Below are 21,102 nucleotides of genomic sequence, written 5' to 3' on the forward strand. Positions count from 1 at the left end.
GTGAATATCCTCTAATCCATCACTCTGGTTAATAGAGAATTTCTAGGACAATTTTTCCTTCCCAGAGCAGTAGGCCTTTGTACATGAGTACTTGGCTTATCCCCAATGCAACTCTACCTTGTGGATTAATCATTCGGTGTTGCTCTAGAGCATTAGCCATTTTCTTTTTTTGTAAAGGTTAGTTGGTAGTGTTCATGTTATTTTATGGAACAATTAGAGTAGTCTTTTTTGTGAGCTCTCCCACAAAACTTTTTCTTTTGTCCCTTGTAGGATCAGAAGTTCCATGGTCTTTTGGGTTTGTTTTCTTCGTAGCATTGTTTTTATGAGGTGCAGGGTCATTAAGAATATTTTCATCATGAGCCACTCCTCTTGATTAAATTTAGGCTTCTAATCCTGCTAGAGTTTCTCACATTTGATGGGAGATTTTCTCCTAATCCGACAATTTCTTCTTAGTTTCAGCGAGTTCTTCAACCATTCAAGTGACTTCGGAATCTAGCTCATAGTAATACTCATCTTCCTTTTATTTTCCAATTAGCACTTTCAGGATCTTCGTGCTCAGGATCATCCTTTAAATCTTCTAGGTCATCATCAATGATTGGATTTTCATCAACATGTTTTTCAATATGTTGAGTCTTCTTAGCAGGACGGTTGGTCGCTTCTGTCAGGTCTCCATCGACTCCTACATTCGCCTCAGTAGTATGATTCACGTTGTCCATGTGAGTATCCATCATGGACACCGAATTTGTCGACGGTAATTTGGGGTGGCTACCATGGTTGCAAGATAAACTTTTGTTGGTATCACTTATTTTTTCAACTCTTAATGAAAGCACCAAAATATTTACCGATATTTTTGGAAACCAATAAAATATGATAAAGCTAAAGAAAGAAAAATAAAAAATGAAATCAAAGTTTTATGGGGTTGGAGCGTTAAAGAGCCTTAGTCCACGATTCAATATTATTATTTTAAAGCCGGAAAAGCTTTAAGATTTAGACAAGTATTTGAACCTACATTTTTCCTGAGCACTAGGAATGAGATTCCAACCATTTGCATGGATGACTTTTCTTATATTTATAGCGTTAGGGTTTTTGTCCACTGATGGGATAAATACAAATAATATAATGACATTCGGGTCGATTTGGTGAGGCCAGGCCCGTGAGGCTTGGATCTTCTGCTCGCATGGACGCCACATCACGTTGGTAGTTGTCAAACCGTATCCTACTTTTGTGAATAATAAAGATAAATTAATGCTTGATCGACAATTACTTTATTTCCTCATTTGAAAGGTACGAATCCTGGTCACAATACTGGAAATAAACCCTAATATTGTGGGGTTTGGCAATAAATTGCTATGATACAAAGCTGGATAATCAGATGCCCATTATTTACTCATTTGGAAGATCTATTCGATGCCATCTGGATATATATGCTAGAGGTATATCTTATTTAGACGAGTCATCTGTCCAATACCTAGAAGGCTTGACTTAGCTAATGAATCCAATCCATTTTCTTGATTAGACCTGCGATTGGACCTAGAGCATCTGAACTGAAATTTTCTTAAAATTACACGTGTCCTCCGTCCATTAAAAACACGAATAACAAAAATAATAAACATTTTAACTTTTTCTCTCACTATAAAAAGAAAAAAATTACATTTACGAAACATGATTTAAAAGTGCAGCTTAGAATTAATTTTAATTTGAAAATGTATAACCTATTATAATATATTTGATTCACTATATATATAATAAGCTCATTATTTTGTCAAAAAAGAAAAAAAGCTCATTATTATATACATAAATTATAATTAATTTACAACTATGATTATATTTGTCACATAAATTACATTTATATGTAAATGTATTTGTATGTATAATGCCAAAGGGGTTTATAAAGATAATTTTCTGGGACTGGGTCCTAAACCAAAATATATATTAAAACCAAGCTAAGTAGTTGGGCTATACTATATACATCCTTAATTAATCAACATTTATATATACATGGAGATCGAAAAAGATATTTATAAAGTATGCATAGAATTAATCAATTGAGACTAGCTCACGTGATCATAAGAGAGTGTGTGTTGGAAGTCCTGAGTTCGAATTCTAAATTATGTAATGTAATATATAAACGTTTAAATCAAAAAAATTATTATAATAGTAATAATAATAAAAAGATTAAAGAGAGGCGGAGGGGTTGAAATTCGCAGGAGGAGATGAGATGATTGTTAGAGATGGGGCATGATGATCGAATATGGGAAGCAAAATCATTAAGCATGAGCATGACATGTAATTATGTGCCATGAGAGTGTGTGTTTCACTTTTTATTAGTTTCATATCCCATTGCTATCATTATCTTCAATCTATTAATAAATTATCACTACACATTTCTCTAGTAATTAATTAACCAATTCTTTTATTATATACCATGACCCATATAGACGGCATTAAAAGTTTTGTATCTTGGCCCTTCAGGCCAACTAATAATTAATATTTCTACCAAAAGAAAAAATTAATAATTAATATTCTTTTCATTCTCTATCCGTAATTTATTAAGTCCCAAACGACACTCATATAGACCTACAAGCTAAAACTACAAAAAGTATTTTTCTTTGTACTAAATAATAAAACGACAACATTTTCAAAAAAAAAAAATAATAATAAAACGACAACATTTTCTTTTCTAACAAATAGAAGCAATTATTAATTCCAAGCCAAGATAAACAATGGTAATATATATAATGGGACACGATTTTGTCTCGTTATTATACTTTCACAGAATGTATTTCGTGATGTACGGAATAAATTAGATGGATCTCAGGGTACGTAATAATTGGTCTCAGGTACGTTACGATTTTTTAACCCTAATTACCCCTAGATTAACGGCTGTCGTACATCACGGAATACATTTTGAATCCGTGAAAGTACAATAACAGGACAAAATCGTGTCCCATAATATAATTAATGAATTATATTCGAACATTCTTAAAAGAAAAAATCTCTAAATTTTTATTTTTTTTTTTTTTGAAAAAACTTGTTCTTCTTATTTATTCTTAAAAAAAATATACTACTTACAACATATGAATATGCATTTTAATTATAATCACTGAATCAAATTTTCTTTTCTTTTTCCATTGAATGAGAAGTTCTAGTATTTTTTTCCTCATTTTATATTTAAGTTGTATCTAATTAATAATATGTCAATAAAAAAAAAAAAAACTTATTAATATCTATATTATTGTAATTTGCGATCTTGATTCCTCATCACTATTATAGCGAAAAAATAATTTTATATTAAAAAGTTTACCCAAAGTAGGACTGGATAATGCAATTTTGAGATCTCTTTCTGGTTATCTCTTGATTCTGTTATCAAAAAGAGAGAAATGGGAGATGATCTGCAAATTACGGAAAGATTTAGGGGTTAAAAAGTGAAATGTAAAAAAAAAAAAGAAAAGCAAGCAAGCAACCAACAACCGGTTCTTGTTTGTGGTCCTAACAAATAAATTGTGGTGTCTTTCTCTTTTATCATGTGCGGGAACCAAGATGCGGTGAAATCCAAGCAATCCAATTGGGTCCCTTTCACTTTTCATACACCACCACCACCATCAGACCAGTAACCACTCCACTCCATCTCATCTCATCTCATCTCATCTCATCAATTTCTCTTATCTCATCTTCACACGTACTCATTACAATTTATTAAATCCTACATTCATTCATTTCATTCCACTCCTTCATCAATATAACCAGATCTAAGTTTTATTTTTGTATATATATAATGTGAATTATTATTATTCTTATTACCTACAAAAATAGGAATGAAAATTACAATAATTATTAAACTAAATTATACTTCTCAACTCCTGGCCCCTCCTCTCCAAATTCATTGATGAGAATAGAGAATCCAAAGCCCTAATTGCAATCTTCTACTCCTCGGTACTACTCTATATAATATATTTATATTATATGTAATTAAATATATGTGATATATATATAAATCATATAAATTTGAGGTGAAAAGAAAATGTATATATATGACAACTGAGCAGATTAAGGGCTAGGACCCATGTGAGAGGACCGGTGATATAATAGAGCCAAGGCAGCCTTCTAGTACAATATAATGGATGTCTCTATATATAGAGTACTACTAATTAATATACATTACTAGTACGGGCCACTGCAATCTTTGGATCTTTAATTTCATATCATCTATTTCTTGGTAGATAACAATGAGGGAACACTTGTTGTTTTTAGTCTAATTTTTTTTATCCGCATTTAAGAGAGTTAATAATCTATTTTTTTTTTTTTATGATTTGTTACATTATAATTATTTGAAATTATTTATAAATTTCAAATAATTTTAAATAATTTATAGTGTTAAACATATAGTTTAAATATTTTATTGTACACATATGAAGCTGAATGGTTGCGTTGGCTCTGGGTGTAGCTCCAGGTGATCTAGATTTAAACATATATTTATGTTAGAGAGTTTTATATTGATAATATGTGGACACTAAATACCATACATGAGATGCATAAGCTACTCTTGTCATTGTCAATTAGTTTTGAGATGGAACCCCATGCACATTGCCATAAACTCACTTATTCCTATTTCAACCATACACTTTTACATTCTAACATGGTATCATAGTCATACTAAACTCTAACGAGTAATCGATCTAAATCCAAAAACCAGTCCAAAAAAATACAAGCCAAAAGAGTCTCTTGTAATTCGAGGATAGTGAGCCAAAAAGAGCCACTGTGAGCCAAAAGAGCCATTGTGAGTCAAAAGAGTCACTTTTGATGGATTCGTGCAAGATTGGTGAGCAAAATTACCCACCATTTTGAGATGGATGTTAAAGAGTCTCACATTGATAATATTTGGAAACTAAATACCATACATGAGATGCATGGACTACTCCTCTTATTGCCAATTAATTTTGAAATAAAACCCCATACACCTTTCCATACACTCACTTAATCTTACTTTCTAAACCACACACTTCCATATTCTAACAATTTATATGCACTATTTATAATGTCAATTTACATTTTGTAGTGTTTTTTTTTCTTTTGATAAATATTAGTGTGGTGGCTCTCCTGCATCAAGTAAAAATCAATTTAAAAAATTTATAAGAACAATTTATTTATTTTAAGTATGATGGTATTGTTTTTTATTTATTTATTTATTTTTGAAGAAAAGGTCTCAACAACCAAACACTAAGAGCAACAAGCACTCGATAAAAGTGGGGCTAAGGATTTATTCAAATATAGCTTCTGCTATTATTAAGTTCTGAATACAAATAGGATTTTTTGACCACCAAATTGTACTTTTTTCTATTGTCAAAGCAAGTTTGGCCAATGAATGGGAAACGCCATTACAAAATCTGTTACAATACACAAAGCTAACATCTCTGAGCCTATTACAAAGACTAAAAATATCATCTAAAACTAGACCCAAAGAAATAATAGTAGGAACATTGTTTATAAGTTTAAGCACAATATTCAAGCAGTCAGATTCAATAATAAAGTTACCATACTCAAAGGAAGTGCATTGAATCAACGTGTTGCGTATAGCCAAAGCTTCAATTACTTTAGGAATAAAACAACCATCTAAATGCCAACTGGCGAATCTATGATAATTTCCAAATTATCACGAATCGCCATACCCAAGCTACTACAATTGCTCAAAGCAGTATTAATGGCATCTGTATTGACTTTTAGAAAGCCAAGTGATGGAGGTTTCTATTTTAGCACGGCCTGTAGAGGGGGTTGTCCTAGGTATCGACCTGCGAGAAGGGACGTCCACTGCCAATTGACAGATAATGAGAGCCACCGCCAAAACTTATTTGTTGTGAAACATTCCAAGGTAATTGCATGCCCAACGAACAATAAGTACATGAGACAATTCAACGTTGATATGGATAATTTTATTATGTTTGAACCAAATCCTCCAAAGAATCACCATAACCCCTTTGAAAGGATATCAACAAACCTATGAATGAAATCAAAAAAATCCACATAATGAACAAGAAGATCTCCCAACACAAATTCACAGAGTTTCCTACAATGAGACAACAAAGAACACCCTCAAAGAGCATGATGACTAGTTTTTCTTCTTTCAATCTACACAAAGGACATAATCCATCGATCAACAAACCACGACTAGTTAGATTAATGTTAGAGGGAAGCCAACTATAGAACGCTTGCTAAGCAAAAAGTCTAACATTTGGTGATTTTTTTTTTTTTTTGGTCTTTATTTATTTATATATGTTTCATGTTATAGCAATTGTTAACGCAGATTTTCATTAACCAAATTTGAGCCTTACGATAATGATTCAACACAGAAAATATAAAAAGCTATAGAAAAAGAAAATATGAACACTGGGGTTTTTTACGTGGTTTTGTATTTAAAATTCTACATAGTCCACGAGTCAATCTTATTCAGATTTCTGAGTATTTCAGGGCCTCTTAAGTAAGAGCTTTTTCGTCCCCTTTTTGAGATTGTTTGCCACTATTTATAATTGCATAGTTCCAGTTAATTACAAAGTTGACCAAAACATGATTACAGTCATTATCCCTTAAATCGTGGGATCTTATTACATATCATAAAATATAAATGCGGTGTATGATTTTAAAAATCATTTAGCTGTGATTTTCCCGCTTTTACTGGGTCAGAAATATCGTGTATGAAACACATCTTTAATTTTTGAATCTGGAGATGTCTCGACAGAAACTAGACTGAAGTGATTCCAATGGCGAGCTGGAACGATTCTTCTTTTCGAGGTCGACAAGATATATTTTACGTCGATTGCGGGTATATAGAAATCTTCTGACTTGCTAGGGTTATGAGCCTCGCTCCTGTTAGTTGGATGAAACTATAGGAAGTTTCCTCGTAGCGAGATGGTCATCTCGCATTCTTGTTCTTCGAGTCGATCTGACTTTTACACTTGGTTTTCTTATTGTAAGCTAAGGTATGTGTTACTCTTCCCTGGTGCCTCACTATTCTCCTTTAGCGGCATATGGTTTCTCGTTAATATACTAAGCATCAGTTCGCACATTGATTCCTCGCCTAAGACCTTACAGTCAGCGGGTTACAAACAGACTCTGATACTTACGAAATTAATGAGTTATTCCATAAAAAGATATGGCACCGATTCACATTCCCTTTACAATGACACATGTCATCCAGCTGAATTTTGGGTATAACAATTGTCCCTTAAAATTTTATTTTTTAGTAAAAAGAGCTTTTTAATAATTACGGAGCGCATTTTTGCCAAAATCCTTTCTTGGAAAGGACGCCTCCATTGATTCTGGCAGTTGTATGGTTTCAAAGATCATTATGAATCGCCTATTCATATTCTGCACTATCCCCGGCCGTTAGATTTCTCAATCTTTGGCTTTCTTGTCACTGAACTTCGTGTATAAAAGGACGGCTCATGTTTCTCATTTTTCACAACCCTTCTAGCTTTTTAGTGAAATCCATTTTCAGAATGGATTACTTCCTTCCTGCCAAAATATCTCTTCTAAGTTCAGAAGTTTATTCTCCCAGACTCATAATACCCAGATGCACCAACCAATTTCCATTCGTTCCTACAAACTTCAAGCCTCAACCGGAGCCAAAAACGATGGATTCCAGGGATGAGGAGCTTCCGACCAATCCAAACCAGGGGAACCCTTTGACCTACCATGGCCGATCCTCACAAGTGATCCCAAAGGGTATAGATCTTGTGAGCGATCTCAAAGATCCTCCTCAGTCTGGTGAAGAATTCCAGAGGAAGATTGGCATGGTTTCAAGTGGATCTGGGAAGGAAGTTGGCGTGGTTTCTATCAGAGAATCCAGCCAACTCAAGACCCTAACCTGTGCCAAGAGATCTTTGCGTCAGCCTCTTTTCAGTGTTGAGAAATTTCTTGAGGCTGTCAAATAGATCTCGACTTCAGGAAATGGGATCTTCTAATGATGAGGGGAAGGAGGTCTGTCAAAAATCAAGGCTCTCTACGTGTAGCCGGTCTTTCTCAAGCTATGTGTAGACATTATTTTTCTGAGCTGTATGCAGATGCTCTTTCTTGAGTTAGTAATCTACCAAACTTTATAACTTTTGAGCAGTTGTCAATTTGCCTTACAATTGCTGTTATAATCTACCTTAAGCAAACTTAAATATACTTTAAGGATTTATCACTTTGTATATTTTAATTTGCTCGCATGAATAGTTATATTATCTATCCATTTTTTAGGTTTAAGTACTTTTATCAAGGCGTCGTGATGCCTCGTTTAGTACTTTCCTAGCTTGCGAGAACCGTTAGTATTCAGTTTTATACGCGAGTTATAACTTTTGATTTTCATCTCCCGTCAGATAGGTTATAAATTAAAAATTATAGTTGTTTGATTCCTTCTTTGTCAAAAAGGTTTGATTAAGGTGTTATAACGATTCGACCCCTTTCTCGTCAAAAAAGTTTGGTCAGGTAGTTATAACGGTTCGACTCCACTTTCGTCAAAGAGGTTTAGTCGAGAACCTTTGAATTTCAAAAAAAAATTGAAATGGCAGGTTTGCATTATACAATATATTTTTAGATGAATTTCGGTTAGTCATACATAAATGCCCCTTAAGTAATTTTAAAGAATGAAACTTTGTAATTACTTCATATAAATGATTCTCTTTATTCATAACTGAAGTTTAAAGCTTACATTAGTAATTCAAGTTACATCATTTATTTATTGATAGTAAGGTCGCAAATGTTCTACGTTCCAGTATTAGCGAGCCATCTGGTCGAGCCTATTTATAGACTCCGACTTCAACTACTGCTTCGATGACATATGGACCCTCCCAGTTCGGGTTGAACACTCTTGCTGATGCATTTTTTGTATTTGCAAAGACTCATCTTAACACCAAGTCTCCAACATTGAACAGTATTTTCTTGACTCTTTTGTTAAAGTATCTTGTGACTCGGTGTTGGTATGCAGCGTTGGTGATTTGCGACTCAGTCATTTTTCCTCAAGTAGATCCAAGGACAATTTAAAAGTTCTTGGTTTTCTTCTTGATTATCAAACACTCTTTTGTAAGTCGATATATTCACTTCAACAGGCAGCATTGCCTCCAAGCCAAATGCTAGCGAGAAAGGAGTGTGTCCCGTGACTATTTTCTAGGTAGTTCTTGTTGGGTTTTATGCCCTAAATAAAACTCATTTCAATATAATCTGATTTACTTATTAATATAGATCAGAAATAACATTCAATGTTGCATGGTTCACATGATTTATTTCATGATTATATGTACATAATGTATGAATTCATCTGAAACCCTTTTCACATACTTGATCCTGTTTATTGTGCCGTCAACACATTGGAAAGTAAACATGACTATGTGAATAAAGTTTCCTAGATTTATCAGACATACGGTTTTACTGATATGATAATCTACAACAGAGTTTACTTGCATTTGGAGAAATACTATGTTCTTTCCAGAGCATTGGTTAAAGTAAAGCTCAGGTTGGATGCATGGAGTATGCATCTGTTGGAAATTATTTTACCAGGATCTTAGATCTACTCACAAGTATGTTTATTAACACCCTAAATATGAACTTTCTAAAACGATGAAATAAACACATATAAAGTTTAGGAAACCTTACATTGGGTGCAGCGGAATAATATGACTCCTTCCGTTCAGATATCTAGCCCTTGATTCCTTTCTGTAGCAGAGCATTATCAATATCTGAACCTGGATCTCTTTCTCTGAATCTTTGATGCTGAAACCTCCTTCTTGCTGAAAGTCTTTCTTCACGATCTTCCTCACTATGATTGAGGTATCACTTGCTGTGTGTGGGCACTACTCATACACTAAGGATTTCGAAATTCAAGAGGAAGAGAGAGAGAGTGGGTTCGGCCAAAGATAGGGAGACAGAAGGCTCAGGTTTTTTGATTCAGAAAGTGTCAGGAAAAAGTATGTAATTTTCCTGAAGTCTTCACTATCTATTTATAGCATTCCACTAGGGTTAGGTTTGAATTATTTGGCATTAAAATAATGAAAATATCAGAGGGAAAAACCCTACAAAAGTGGCCGGCCCTACATAGTAGATTTGGGCAACACTTTTTGCAATTTTGCAGTTTTATCTTTTCTGCATCTGATTTTCTCAAAAACACCAATTTTCTAATTCAACCATTTAAATGCCAATTGTAACTATTTAATAACTATAAATAATTATTAAATAATATTGTCATTTATCATATTTATTAATTGAACCATACAAAGTATCATAATTAACAAATATGCCCCTATTAACTCTTTCTTTACAATTTCGCCCTTACTTAGTAAAAAAATTCACAAATAGACATAGTCTAAATTGAGAATTATAATTGATTAATCAAAATCAATTATATGAGTCTTACAAGCAATATTATCTCAACTAGTGCGGGGACCATGGGTCTATATAACCGAGCTTCCAATAAGTAGATCAAGAATTTAGCACTAAAATTCACTAACTTATTAATTCTTCGTTGAATCCACGCATAGAACTCAGAATTGCACTCTCAGTATATAGAATGCTCTATATGTTCCACCATATAGACACATCATTAGTTATCCATTGTTATAATCCTAATTTGATCAATGATCCTCTATATGAATGATCTACACTGTAAAGGGATTAGATTACCGTTACACCCTACAATGTATTTTATCCTTAAAACACTTGACCCCGTATAAATGATATTTCAGCTTATGTGAAATGAGTACTCCAACATTTATGTCCGTTTGGTCAAGCTCGAAGGAGATCATCCTTTGCTTACTATTCGCCAGATAGAAGCTATAGATTCCATGTTTATGCTAGCGCTCCCACTCAATCGCACTACCGTGTTCCCAAAATGTACGTATCACCCTGACATAAAAGTAGGCTTAACTAACAAATCAAAGAACACAAATAGCCTCTCGAGATTGAGCCTAATCATATCAGGATTAAGATCATTTGATCTAGGATCAACTAGGCGATATTGACTTGAATAGATATTACGGTAAGTTTAATAAATCTAAGTCAAAGTTCAATATCGGTCCCTTCCGATGCATACTCCATGCATCCAACCTGAGCTTTACTTTAACCAATGCTCTGGAAAGAACATAGCACTTCTCCAAATGCAAGTAAACTCTGTTGTAGATTATCATATCAGTAAAACCCTATGTCTGATAAATCTAGGAAACTTTATTCACATAGTCATGTTTACTTTCCAATGTGTTGACAGCACAATAAACAAGATCAAGTATGTGAAAAGGGTTTCAGATGAATTTATACATTATGTACATATAATCATGAAATAAATCATGTGAACCATGCAACATTAAATGTTATTTCTGATCTATATTAATAAGTAAATCTTATTATATTGAAATGAGTTTTATTTAGGGCATAAAACCCAACAGCATCGGAAGGGACCGATATTGAACTTTGACTTAGATTTATTAAACTTACCGTAATATCTATTCAAGTCAATGTCGCCTAGTTGATCCTAGATCAAATGATCTTAATCCTGTTATGATTAGGCTCAACCTTGAAAGGCTATTCGTGTTCTTTGATTTTTTTAGTTAAGCCTACTTTTAGGTCAGGGTGATACGTACATTTTGGGAACACGGTAGTGCAATTGAGTGGGAGCGCTAGCATAAACATGGAATCTATAGCTTTTATCTGGCGAATAGTAAGCAAAGGATGATCTCCTTCGAGCTTGACCAAACGAACATAAATGGTGGAGTACTCATTTCACATAAGCTGAAATATCATTTATACGGGGTCAAGTGTTTTAAGGATAAAATACATAGTAGGGTGTTACGGTAATCTAATCCCTTTACAGTGTAGATCATTCATATAGAGGATCATTGATCACATTAGGATTATAACAATGGATAATTAATGATGCGTCTATATGGTGGAACATATAGAGCATTCTATATACTGAGAGTGCAATTCTAAGTTCTATGCGTGGATTCAACGAAGAATTAACAAGTTAGTGAATTTTAGTGCTAAATTCTTGATCTACTTATTGGAAGCTCGGTTATATAGACCCATGGTCCCCGCACTAGTTGAGATAATATTGCTTGTAAGACTCATGTAATTGGTTTTGATTAATCAATTATAATTCTCAAATTAGACTATGTCTATTTGTGAATTTTTCACTAAGTAAGGGCGAAATTGTAAAGAAAGAGTTATTAGGGGCATATTTGTTAATTATGTTACTTTGTATGGTTCAATTAATAAATATGATAAATGACAATATTATTTAATAATTATTTAAAGCTATTAAATAGTTAGAATTGGCATTTAAATGGTTGAATTAGAAAATTGGTATTTTTGAGAAAATCAGATGCAGAAAAGGTAAAAGTACAAAAATTGCAAAAAGTGAGGCCCAAATCCACTTATGTAGGGCCGGCCACTTTTGTAGGAAATTTAAACTGATATTTTCATTATTTTAATGCCAAATTATTCAAACCTAACCCTAGTGGAATGCTATAAATAGATAGTGAAGGCTTCAGAAAAAATAACACTTAAATTTTCTACTTTTTCATTCAGAAAAAACTGAGCCTTCTCTCTCCCTATCTTTGGCCGAACCCACTCTCTCTCTCTCTTCCTCATTGAGATTTCGAAATTCTTAGTGTAAGAGTAGTGCCCACACACAGCAAGTGATACCTCAATCATAGTGAGGAAGATCGTGCAGAAAGACTTTCAGCAAGAAGGAGTTTCAGCATCAAAGATTCAGAGAAAGAGATCCAGGTTCAGATATTGATAATGCTCTGCTACAGAAAGGAATCAAGGGCTAGATATCTGAACGGAAGGAGTCATTATATTCCGCTGCACCCAATGTAAGGTTTCTTTAACTTTATATGTGTTTATTTCATCGTTTTAGAAAGTTCATATTTAGGGTGTTAATCAACATACTTGTGAGTAGATCTAAGATCCTGGTAAAATAAATTCCAACAGTTCTGTGGGCCCAAAGCACCTGAGGTAGCTCGTCAACCCATCTGCCTTTGGCAGCGTCTAACTTCTTCTTGATAGTATCCTTTAGGGTTTTATTAACGGATTCCACTTGTCCATTTTCCTGAGGCCTGGATACTAACGAGAAGCTTTTGATAATTTTATTCCTCTCACAGAATTCAGTGAATAAGTCGCCATCAAATTGGGTTCCATTATCGGATACTATCTTTATGGGAATTCCAAACCTACAGATAATGTTCTTGACGACGAAATCAAGGACTTTCTAGCAGGTTATGGATACGAGGGGCTCGACCTCCGTCCATTTATTGAAGAAGTCGACTGCTACCACTGCATACTTAGATCCTCCTCGCCCAGTGGGTAATGCCCCAATTAGGTCGATCCCCCATATAGCAAATGGGTAGGGCGAGGTCATCATTCTAAGTTCGGTTGGTAGTACACGTGGTATATGTGAAAATCTCTGACATTTATCACATTTCTTGACAAACTCATGTTTGTCCTTATTGATCGTTGGCCAGTAATATCCTTGCCTAACGATCTTTTTAGACAGACTTTGTCAACCCGCATGATCCCCACAGAAGCCTTCATGAATTTCTCTAGTGATTTTGTTTGCTTCTACGGGAGGAACACACCGAAGTAGGGGCATTGAATACCCTCTTCTATATAGTTTGCCTTCAAGCATTGTGTAGCGAGGCACTGTATACAAAATTTTTCGCACCTCGTTTTTGTCATTTGGAAGTTGCTCGTCGAGTAAATAGTTGATAATAGGCGTCATCCATGTTGGAGAGCTATCTATCATCTCGACGTCTTTGGTTTCACATATACTTGGCTCGCTCAGCATTTCTATCGGAACCAAATATAATTCATCCAGGCCATTCTGCTAGGCCAGCCTTGCTAAGGCATCGGCGTTGGAGTTTTGTTCTCTCAGAATTTGTTCGATTTTAAAATAATCGAATCTTTCCAAGTTCTTCCAAACTTTCTCTAAATACTTCACCGTTTTCAAGCATTTGGCCTGGTATTCCTCGAGGACTTGGTTCACGATCAGTATTAGACTTCCAACTGCTGAAGCATAAGCAACATTTTTCATATCTTCTATCTCTTGGGGATAAGTGGGACATTGTTCCTTAGATAGACAGATATCAGGTCTACAAGGTAAAACTGCCCCTTTGGTGTCGCTCATTAAAAATTTCTCTAGCACCTTATGAATGTAAGCTGCTTGCGAGAGAGCAAGTGATCTATTCATCCAGTTTCTAATGATTTGAATACCAAGAACATAACTAGCTTCACCCAAATCTTTCATTTTGAACTGTGTATTAAGTCATTCCTTAATGTCAGTCATTTTCTTGATATTATTATCAATGATCAAAATGTCATTAACATAAAGAACAAGGAATACTACCACTTGATTATTTTTGAGTTGGTAAACACAAGATTCATCTTTATTTGTGTGAAAGCCGTAGGTTTTGATTATTTTATCAAACCTTTTTTTCAAGAGAGAGAAGTCTGCTTAAGTCCATAAATGGACCTATTAAGCTTGCAAATTTTCTCTTCTTCCTGGAAGTTTATAACCTTCTGGTTACTCCATATAGATTATCTTGTCAAGAATTTTGTTAAGGAAAGCTGTCTTGACATCCATTTGCCAAATTTTATAATCGAAAGCAACAGTTATGGAGAAAATTATTTTGATGGATTTGAGCATGGCGACCGAGCTAAAAGCATCCTCATAGTCTACTTCTCTTTGGGTATAACCCTTTGTGATAAGTCTAGGTTTAAAAGTTTCGACTTCTCCACCAGCACCTCTTTTCTTCTTGTAGACCCATTTACATTCAATTGGATGATAATCATCAGGTGCATCTACATATTCCCAGACTTTATTTCTTTTCATGGAATCCATTTCTGAATCCATGCTGGCTGACTATTGTTTCTGCTCTGGACTTGCCATTGCCTGTTTATAGGTTAATGGATCGTCATCAATATCGTCACCAATAACCATATTGATTTCACCATCCAGGCCATACTTAGCTGGTTTTTTAGAAACCCTCCCACCACGACGAGGAGTCGTGACCTTCTAAATAGGAACATCAGTGGTAATTTTCTCGATTGTATCAACTTGCATTGGTTCAACTGAGGGACTGGGATCATCCTCTATTTGAGTAGAAGACGATGGAACATTACTTGGAGTTATATCTAAAAGCATTTCCTCCAATCATACTTTACTTTGCAGCTTGAAGTTCTTAATATAGTCATCTTCAAGGAAAGTGGCGTTTGTAGAAATAAATACTTTATCATCCTTTTGACTATAAAATAGTCCACCCTTAGTCTCATTAGAATTCCCAACAAACATGTAAACTTTAGTTTACTTTTCTAGTTTGCCATCTTTCTCTCTTAAGACATGAGTAGGGCACCCCAAATTCTGTAATGGCGTAAACTGGCTATACAACCATTCCATAATTCTAAAGGTGTCTTAGAGACTGATGGAATAACATTTAAAATGTTAGTCACCATCTAAATAGCATATCCCCAAAAGGATGTAGGTAGAGTTGAATAGCTAAGCATGGACCTTATCATTTTCGAAAGCGTACGATTTTTACTCTCTGCAACTCCATTTTGTTGTGGAATGCTAAGGGCAGTTAGTTGAGATTCAATTCCAAGTTCAATTAAATGATCTTTGAACTTCATATCCATATACTCTCCACCCCTATCAGTTCGCAAGATCTTTAATATTTTACCTAATTGGTTTTGAGCCAAAGCATGAAATTCCTGAAACTTCTCAAACATTTTAAATTTCTTTTGCATTAGGTAAAGAAAACTATATCTAGAGTAATCGTCAATGAAAGTGACAAAGTACTTATAACCTCCTCTGGTTTTTACATTTAGCGGTCCACAGACATCTGAATGTCCTAACCCTACAGTTTCTTTGGCATGATCTCCCTTTGTAGAGAAATAATATTTAGTCATTTTACCTTATAGGAAAGATTGACAAACTAGTAATTCACCTAAGGTGATATTTTTCAATGGACCACCTTTGGTTAACCTACAAAGTCTATCATAGCCTATATAACCAAGACGTAAGTACCATAGATATGTTTCGTCTTCATTATTGATCTTATGCTTTTTGTGGTTTCTAGGTTAAGCTATCTTAAACAGTTCGTTATTAAGTGTAGATGGTTCATCTGGTCTAAGGACATAAAGCCCTTGTTCTATAGCAACACATATTTGAATATCATTCTGAGAAATAATAGAATCAAAACTCAAAAAATTCAATTGATATTATTGCAATTGCAAATAGGAAACAAAAATCAAATTTTCTACTAAAATTTAGAATAAACAAAATATTGTCTAAATTTAAAAATTTATTCTGAAACATGAGTTTATATTTTCCTCTAGCTCTAACCAATACCATTTCGCAATTACCAACTTTAAGTTTCAACTCTTTAGGTTTTAAATAATTCTAATTTTCAAGCATCTAGAATGAACAACAGACATGGTAAGTAGATCCAGAATTAACAATCCAGATAGATTTGTCATTCTCTAAAATACATTATTCAAAAATTGAAGCAAAAGCTTTGTTCTTATTAAAGGAAAAAGTTGAATCATACAATTAACTGAACAACAAGTTGAATCATACACTCTATACAAAATTGAAATGATTATGTTGAATATGAGAAAATTTTGAAAGACATAAATAGAATACCCCTTCCTAATTCTTCATTAATAAAAGATTTAGGTAATAGACTAATCAACGAAGAACTTGATTATGACAGAGAACAATTAAATATATTGCATGAGAAATCATTTGCTTCTCTAAATCCTTGCCAAAAGGCAGCTTATGAAGCAATAATGCATTCTGTAGAAAATGAACAAGGAAATTTATTTTTTATCAATTGACATGGTGGCACTGGTAAAATATTTTTATGGATTACAATTATTGCAAAGCTTAGGTCTCAATCCAAAATAGTCTTGTTTGTAGCAACTTCAGGAATAGCTGCTTTATTACCTAATGGTAGGACAGCACATTCAAGATTTCATATTCCTTTAGATGTTACAACAGAGTCAACTTGTGAAATTCGTAACCCTATTAGCTGGACTTTTCATGAAAACTTCATTGATCATTTGGGATGAAGTGCCTATGGTAAATAAATTCTATTTTCAAGCTTTAGATAAGACCTTAAGAGATATTTTATGAACAAAGTTTGAAAGTAGCTCTAAAAAACCTTTTGGAGGACTTGCAATAGTATGCGATGGTGATTTTCGACAAATATTACCAATTGTTCCAAAAGGTACAAGAGCTGACGTCGTTGGTGCTTCTCTCAACTCATCATACTTGTGGCCAATTTTTAAAATATATGAGCTAAACTAAAATATGAGGCTATATAATGGAAGTTTAAGTGGATCTGAGGCTGCTAAAATAGCTACTTTTAATAAATGGTTGTTGTAGATAGGAGATGGTTCATTATATGATGACATTGACAGAGAATTAATTAAACTTCCTTCTGATATATGCAAAAATTCATTTCAAGATTCAGTGAAATCCATAGTTGAAGCTATCTACCCATCACTTTTACAAAACTACAACGATCCTGCATATTTAAATGAAATAGCAATATTAACACTAAAAAATAAAATGGTCCATGAATTGAATAAAATGATTATGAATATTATACCAGGTGAAGGGAGAATATATTATAGCTCAGATACTCTATGCAAAGCAAGTGTAAGGACAATTGATGATGATCTTTTGTATCCACCTAAATTTTTGCATAGTTTGAAATTTAATGGTATACCAAATCACGACATTCGACTTAAGGAAGGTGTTCCATTAATGCTCCTTAAAAATTTAAATCAAACGGAAGGCTTATGCAATGGCACAAGATTGATTGTTACACATCTTGGAAAATGGTTCATTAAAGCTAACATTATTTTTGGAACAAATATCGGTGAAAAGGTCACAATCCCAAGAATTATCATGTCTCCCAACGAATCGAAATGGCCATTCAAGCTTAATAGACGACAACTTCCTTTAGCACCATATTTTTCTATGACAATAAATAAAAGTCAAGGACAATCTCTTAAACATGTTGGATTATATCGCCCTAAGCAAGTATTTACTCATGATCAATTATATGTTGTTGTCTCTCGAGTCACTATAAGAGAATGATTGATCATACTAAACGATGATGATGAGATGAAAGATTGAACCTTCATAAATAATATTATTTACAAAGAAGTTTTTCAAAATATTATTTAAATTATATTTTATCATAACATTCCTTCATAAAATTAATAATAATTACATAAGGCATACTTTTTTACACTAACAATACAAAATATTTTAAATTTAAATAATTATAATTAAATTATTATATTTTAAATCAATTATTATAGCGACCGTGCTATAATTAAATTATTTTATTTTGGCGCGGTCACGTAACCTAGTATCACATTGGGTGATATACAGTAGTCTCTTGTATATATGTATAAATTATGTTATCCACTGAATAAAATAATATGGTACTTTAAAATTACAACACTGAAAAGAGGTTTATCTAACCCACCTAATGAACTAATTAGCTACCGAACTGCATATATAATAAATTTTTTCATTAATAAATCAAAGTATTATTTTTTTTAACCAATACGTTCATTTATTATGATTTTGAATAAATTATGTCAACAGGCAACATGGGCAGTTGTGAAATCTGAAACATACCATTTGTCCAAGAGGGAAAATAAATTAATATGAAATAAACTAGATTGACCTAAACGTGCATTATTGCATGATTCAGCAAATATGGCCATGCACATATATATGTATACGCACATACATATAGTGGAGTAGAGGTTGATTAAATTTTGTATCTATTTACAAATAAAAAGACAAAACTAGACAGTAGTGTAGTATTTTTCCTATATGGCCGGACACTTAAAATATTAGCCGACTTCGAACCCATCCAACAACAAAAAATTTCCTAGCAAAACTACAAACAAGTTTTTCTTTTCGTTGAAAAATAAAAATTATATAATTCATCTATAAAAAGAAAAACAAAAATTACTCTTTAAATTTTCCATGTAATAATAATATATAATAACATGTGCAGTTGTGTACTATTCTAGATCTCGCGAGAAATTCAAATTACATACGTAACACCTAGAAGGAAAAAAAAAATAATTCAACTTTATCATATATGGGTTTTTCTTTCTCTGTAGGAAATCACGTGCATTGTAGATTCAAAATTCGTAGATATAACAGCAAAAAAAAATAACTGTGACCTAGTATTTTCTACCTTGTTTAATGCCTGATTCTCTTATATATATCAATAAAAAAAGGTAAATTTTTTAAATAAAAAAAAATTAAGTATGAGATATAAGATGGGATTAATGTTATGTACATCGGATCCTTCGCTGTGGGTTTTCAAAATCTCCTATCTTCTCTGTCTACCTGTCTCTCTCTCTCTCATCAAGAACATTTTGAGAGCTAAAGTCCAAACAAACATGCTTAGAAAGAGAAATCACACTCAAAAGAGAGAGAGTGAGTTTTTGATCATTATATTCTTTGTTTAACCTGTTTCTCTCACACTATATATATAACCCTTTGAAAATTTTATTACTACTATTAAAGTCGGCTATATGAAGCTTAGAGCTTAGATTATTAGGTAGAACTAGCATTGTTCCAAGTTTTAAGTGTTGAGAGAAAACGATTATACAATCTATTAATCGAGCCGGCGGCTTAGAATAGAAATTCTTGCTTTTGTATTTTATCTGTTTTGCTTCATCTCTCTCTTTTTTTCTTTTTTAAATTCGCTATTTCAGTTCCAGGTTTCACAATATTTATATATATAAATTATATATTATATGTGTTCTGCTGAGTTTTCAAAGTCAATTTCGTTGATGAGGGTATCCAATTCTGAGATGATTTTCTCGGAGAAAGATCTGAATGTTTCGGAATTCATGAACAGCTTCTTGGTTCGATCATCATCACGTCATCCAACGTTGGAACGACACCAGATAAATTGTCGTTTAAAAGATCGTGACGGCGGCCAAGGCGTAGTAGCTGATCATCATCATCATCATCATCATCATCATGAAAATGAAGATGACGAGATTGTGATGAGTAAAGAGAATATTAATATTAATATTAATAATGATAATAATAATAATAAAGAAGATGATGATCGTGGTGATAAATTCGAGGTGTTGGTTTCTTCTCTGAAGCTCAAAATCCCAACTCGTAATAATGTGGAACAATTCATGATCAGAGCCGCGGATCACGATGATCAAAAAAATACAATGAAGGGTAATAATAATCGTATTAATTATGATGATGATAATCATCATCATAATGATGGGTTCAAGACTCCAACTTCAGTGGATACCAAAATCCCGGTGATTCTTCCGTGCCCACCAGCGCCGAGGAAACCCAAGTCAACGATCCAAAAGACGAAGCGAAAAGTGAATCAGCGACCAGCTTTACTTGATCTCACGACTGAGATTGAATCTTTGTTTCCTCCGACTGTTCTTGCGGATCTTGGTGCTAAGATTAAGAAAGTAAGACAATCAGGAAATGCAAATACTAATCTTCTATTATAATAAATATAAGGCTTAATTTTAGTACATTATATTATATGTAACGTTGTGTAGTTTAAAACCAGATCATGAGTATGATCGAATGCGTCATTCTCCCATGGCGTTATTACTATTAATCATAAATGGTGTTTTTTTTTTCTTCTCAAAATATTTCATCTTCTTGATAAATTGTCTAAATTTTCTCACATCTGAAATATTTACTTGTGTGAATGAATTAATATATATATTTATATAAGTGGAGGCATCAGTTTAAAAAATATGGGAAGCCCTCACAATAAATTTTGTATATATATAGAGTTAGGTAACCTGATTGGATTCAGAGAAAAGAAAAGAAAAAAAAAAGAAAGAAAGAGAGAGGTAAGTACAATGTATATATCTGGTTGGTTGGTTTGTGTGTATATAAAAATTCGTATATCTATATCAGATTTCAGATAAATGTGCTCGAGATCGATGGATGGTATAATGGCCTACACCACATGAGTAGTACGAATTAATTATTAATGGTCTTTTGTTGAAACAACGCAAACATAGTTGATACATTTTCGATTGGGT

At 33.3% G+C, this 21,102-nt stretch overlaps 1 protein-coding gene across 1 annotated transcript; it reads left to right on the plus strand.

Moving 5' to 3' along the window:
* Positions 1-19,270: 19,270 nt before the first annotated feature.
* Positions 19,271-20,735, plus strand: LOC115721324 (uncharacterized). Its single transcript, XM_030650594.2, has one exon. The coding sequence runs from the start codon at positions 19,819-19,821 to the stop codon at positions 20,551-20,553; it is 735 nt and encodes a 244-aa protein (XP_030506454.2). The 5' UTR covers positions 19,271-19,818; the 3' UTR covers positions 20,554-20,735.
* Positions 20,736-21,102: the final 367 nt, after the last annotated feature.

Source organism: Cannabis sativa, chromosome 2, assembly GCF_029168945.1.
Source record: "Cannabis sativa cultivar Pink pepper isolate KNU-18-1 chromosome 2, ASM2916894v1, whole genome shotgun sequence".
Classification (NCBI taxonomy): Eukaryota; Viridiplantae; Streptophyta; class Magnoliopsida; order Rosales; family Cannabaceae; genus Cannabis; species Cannabis sativa.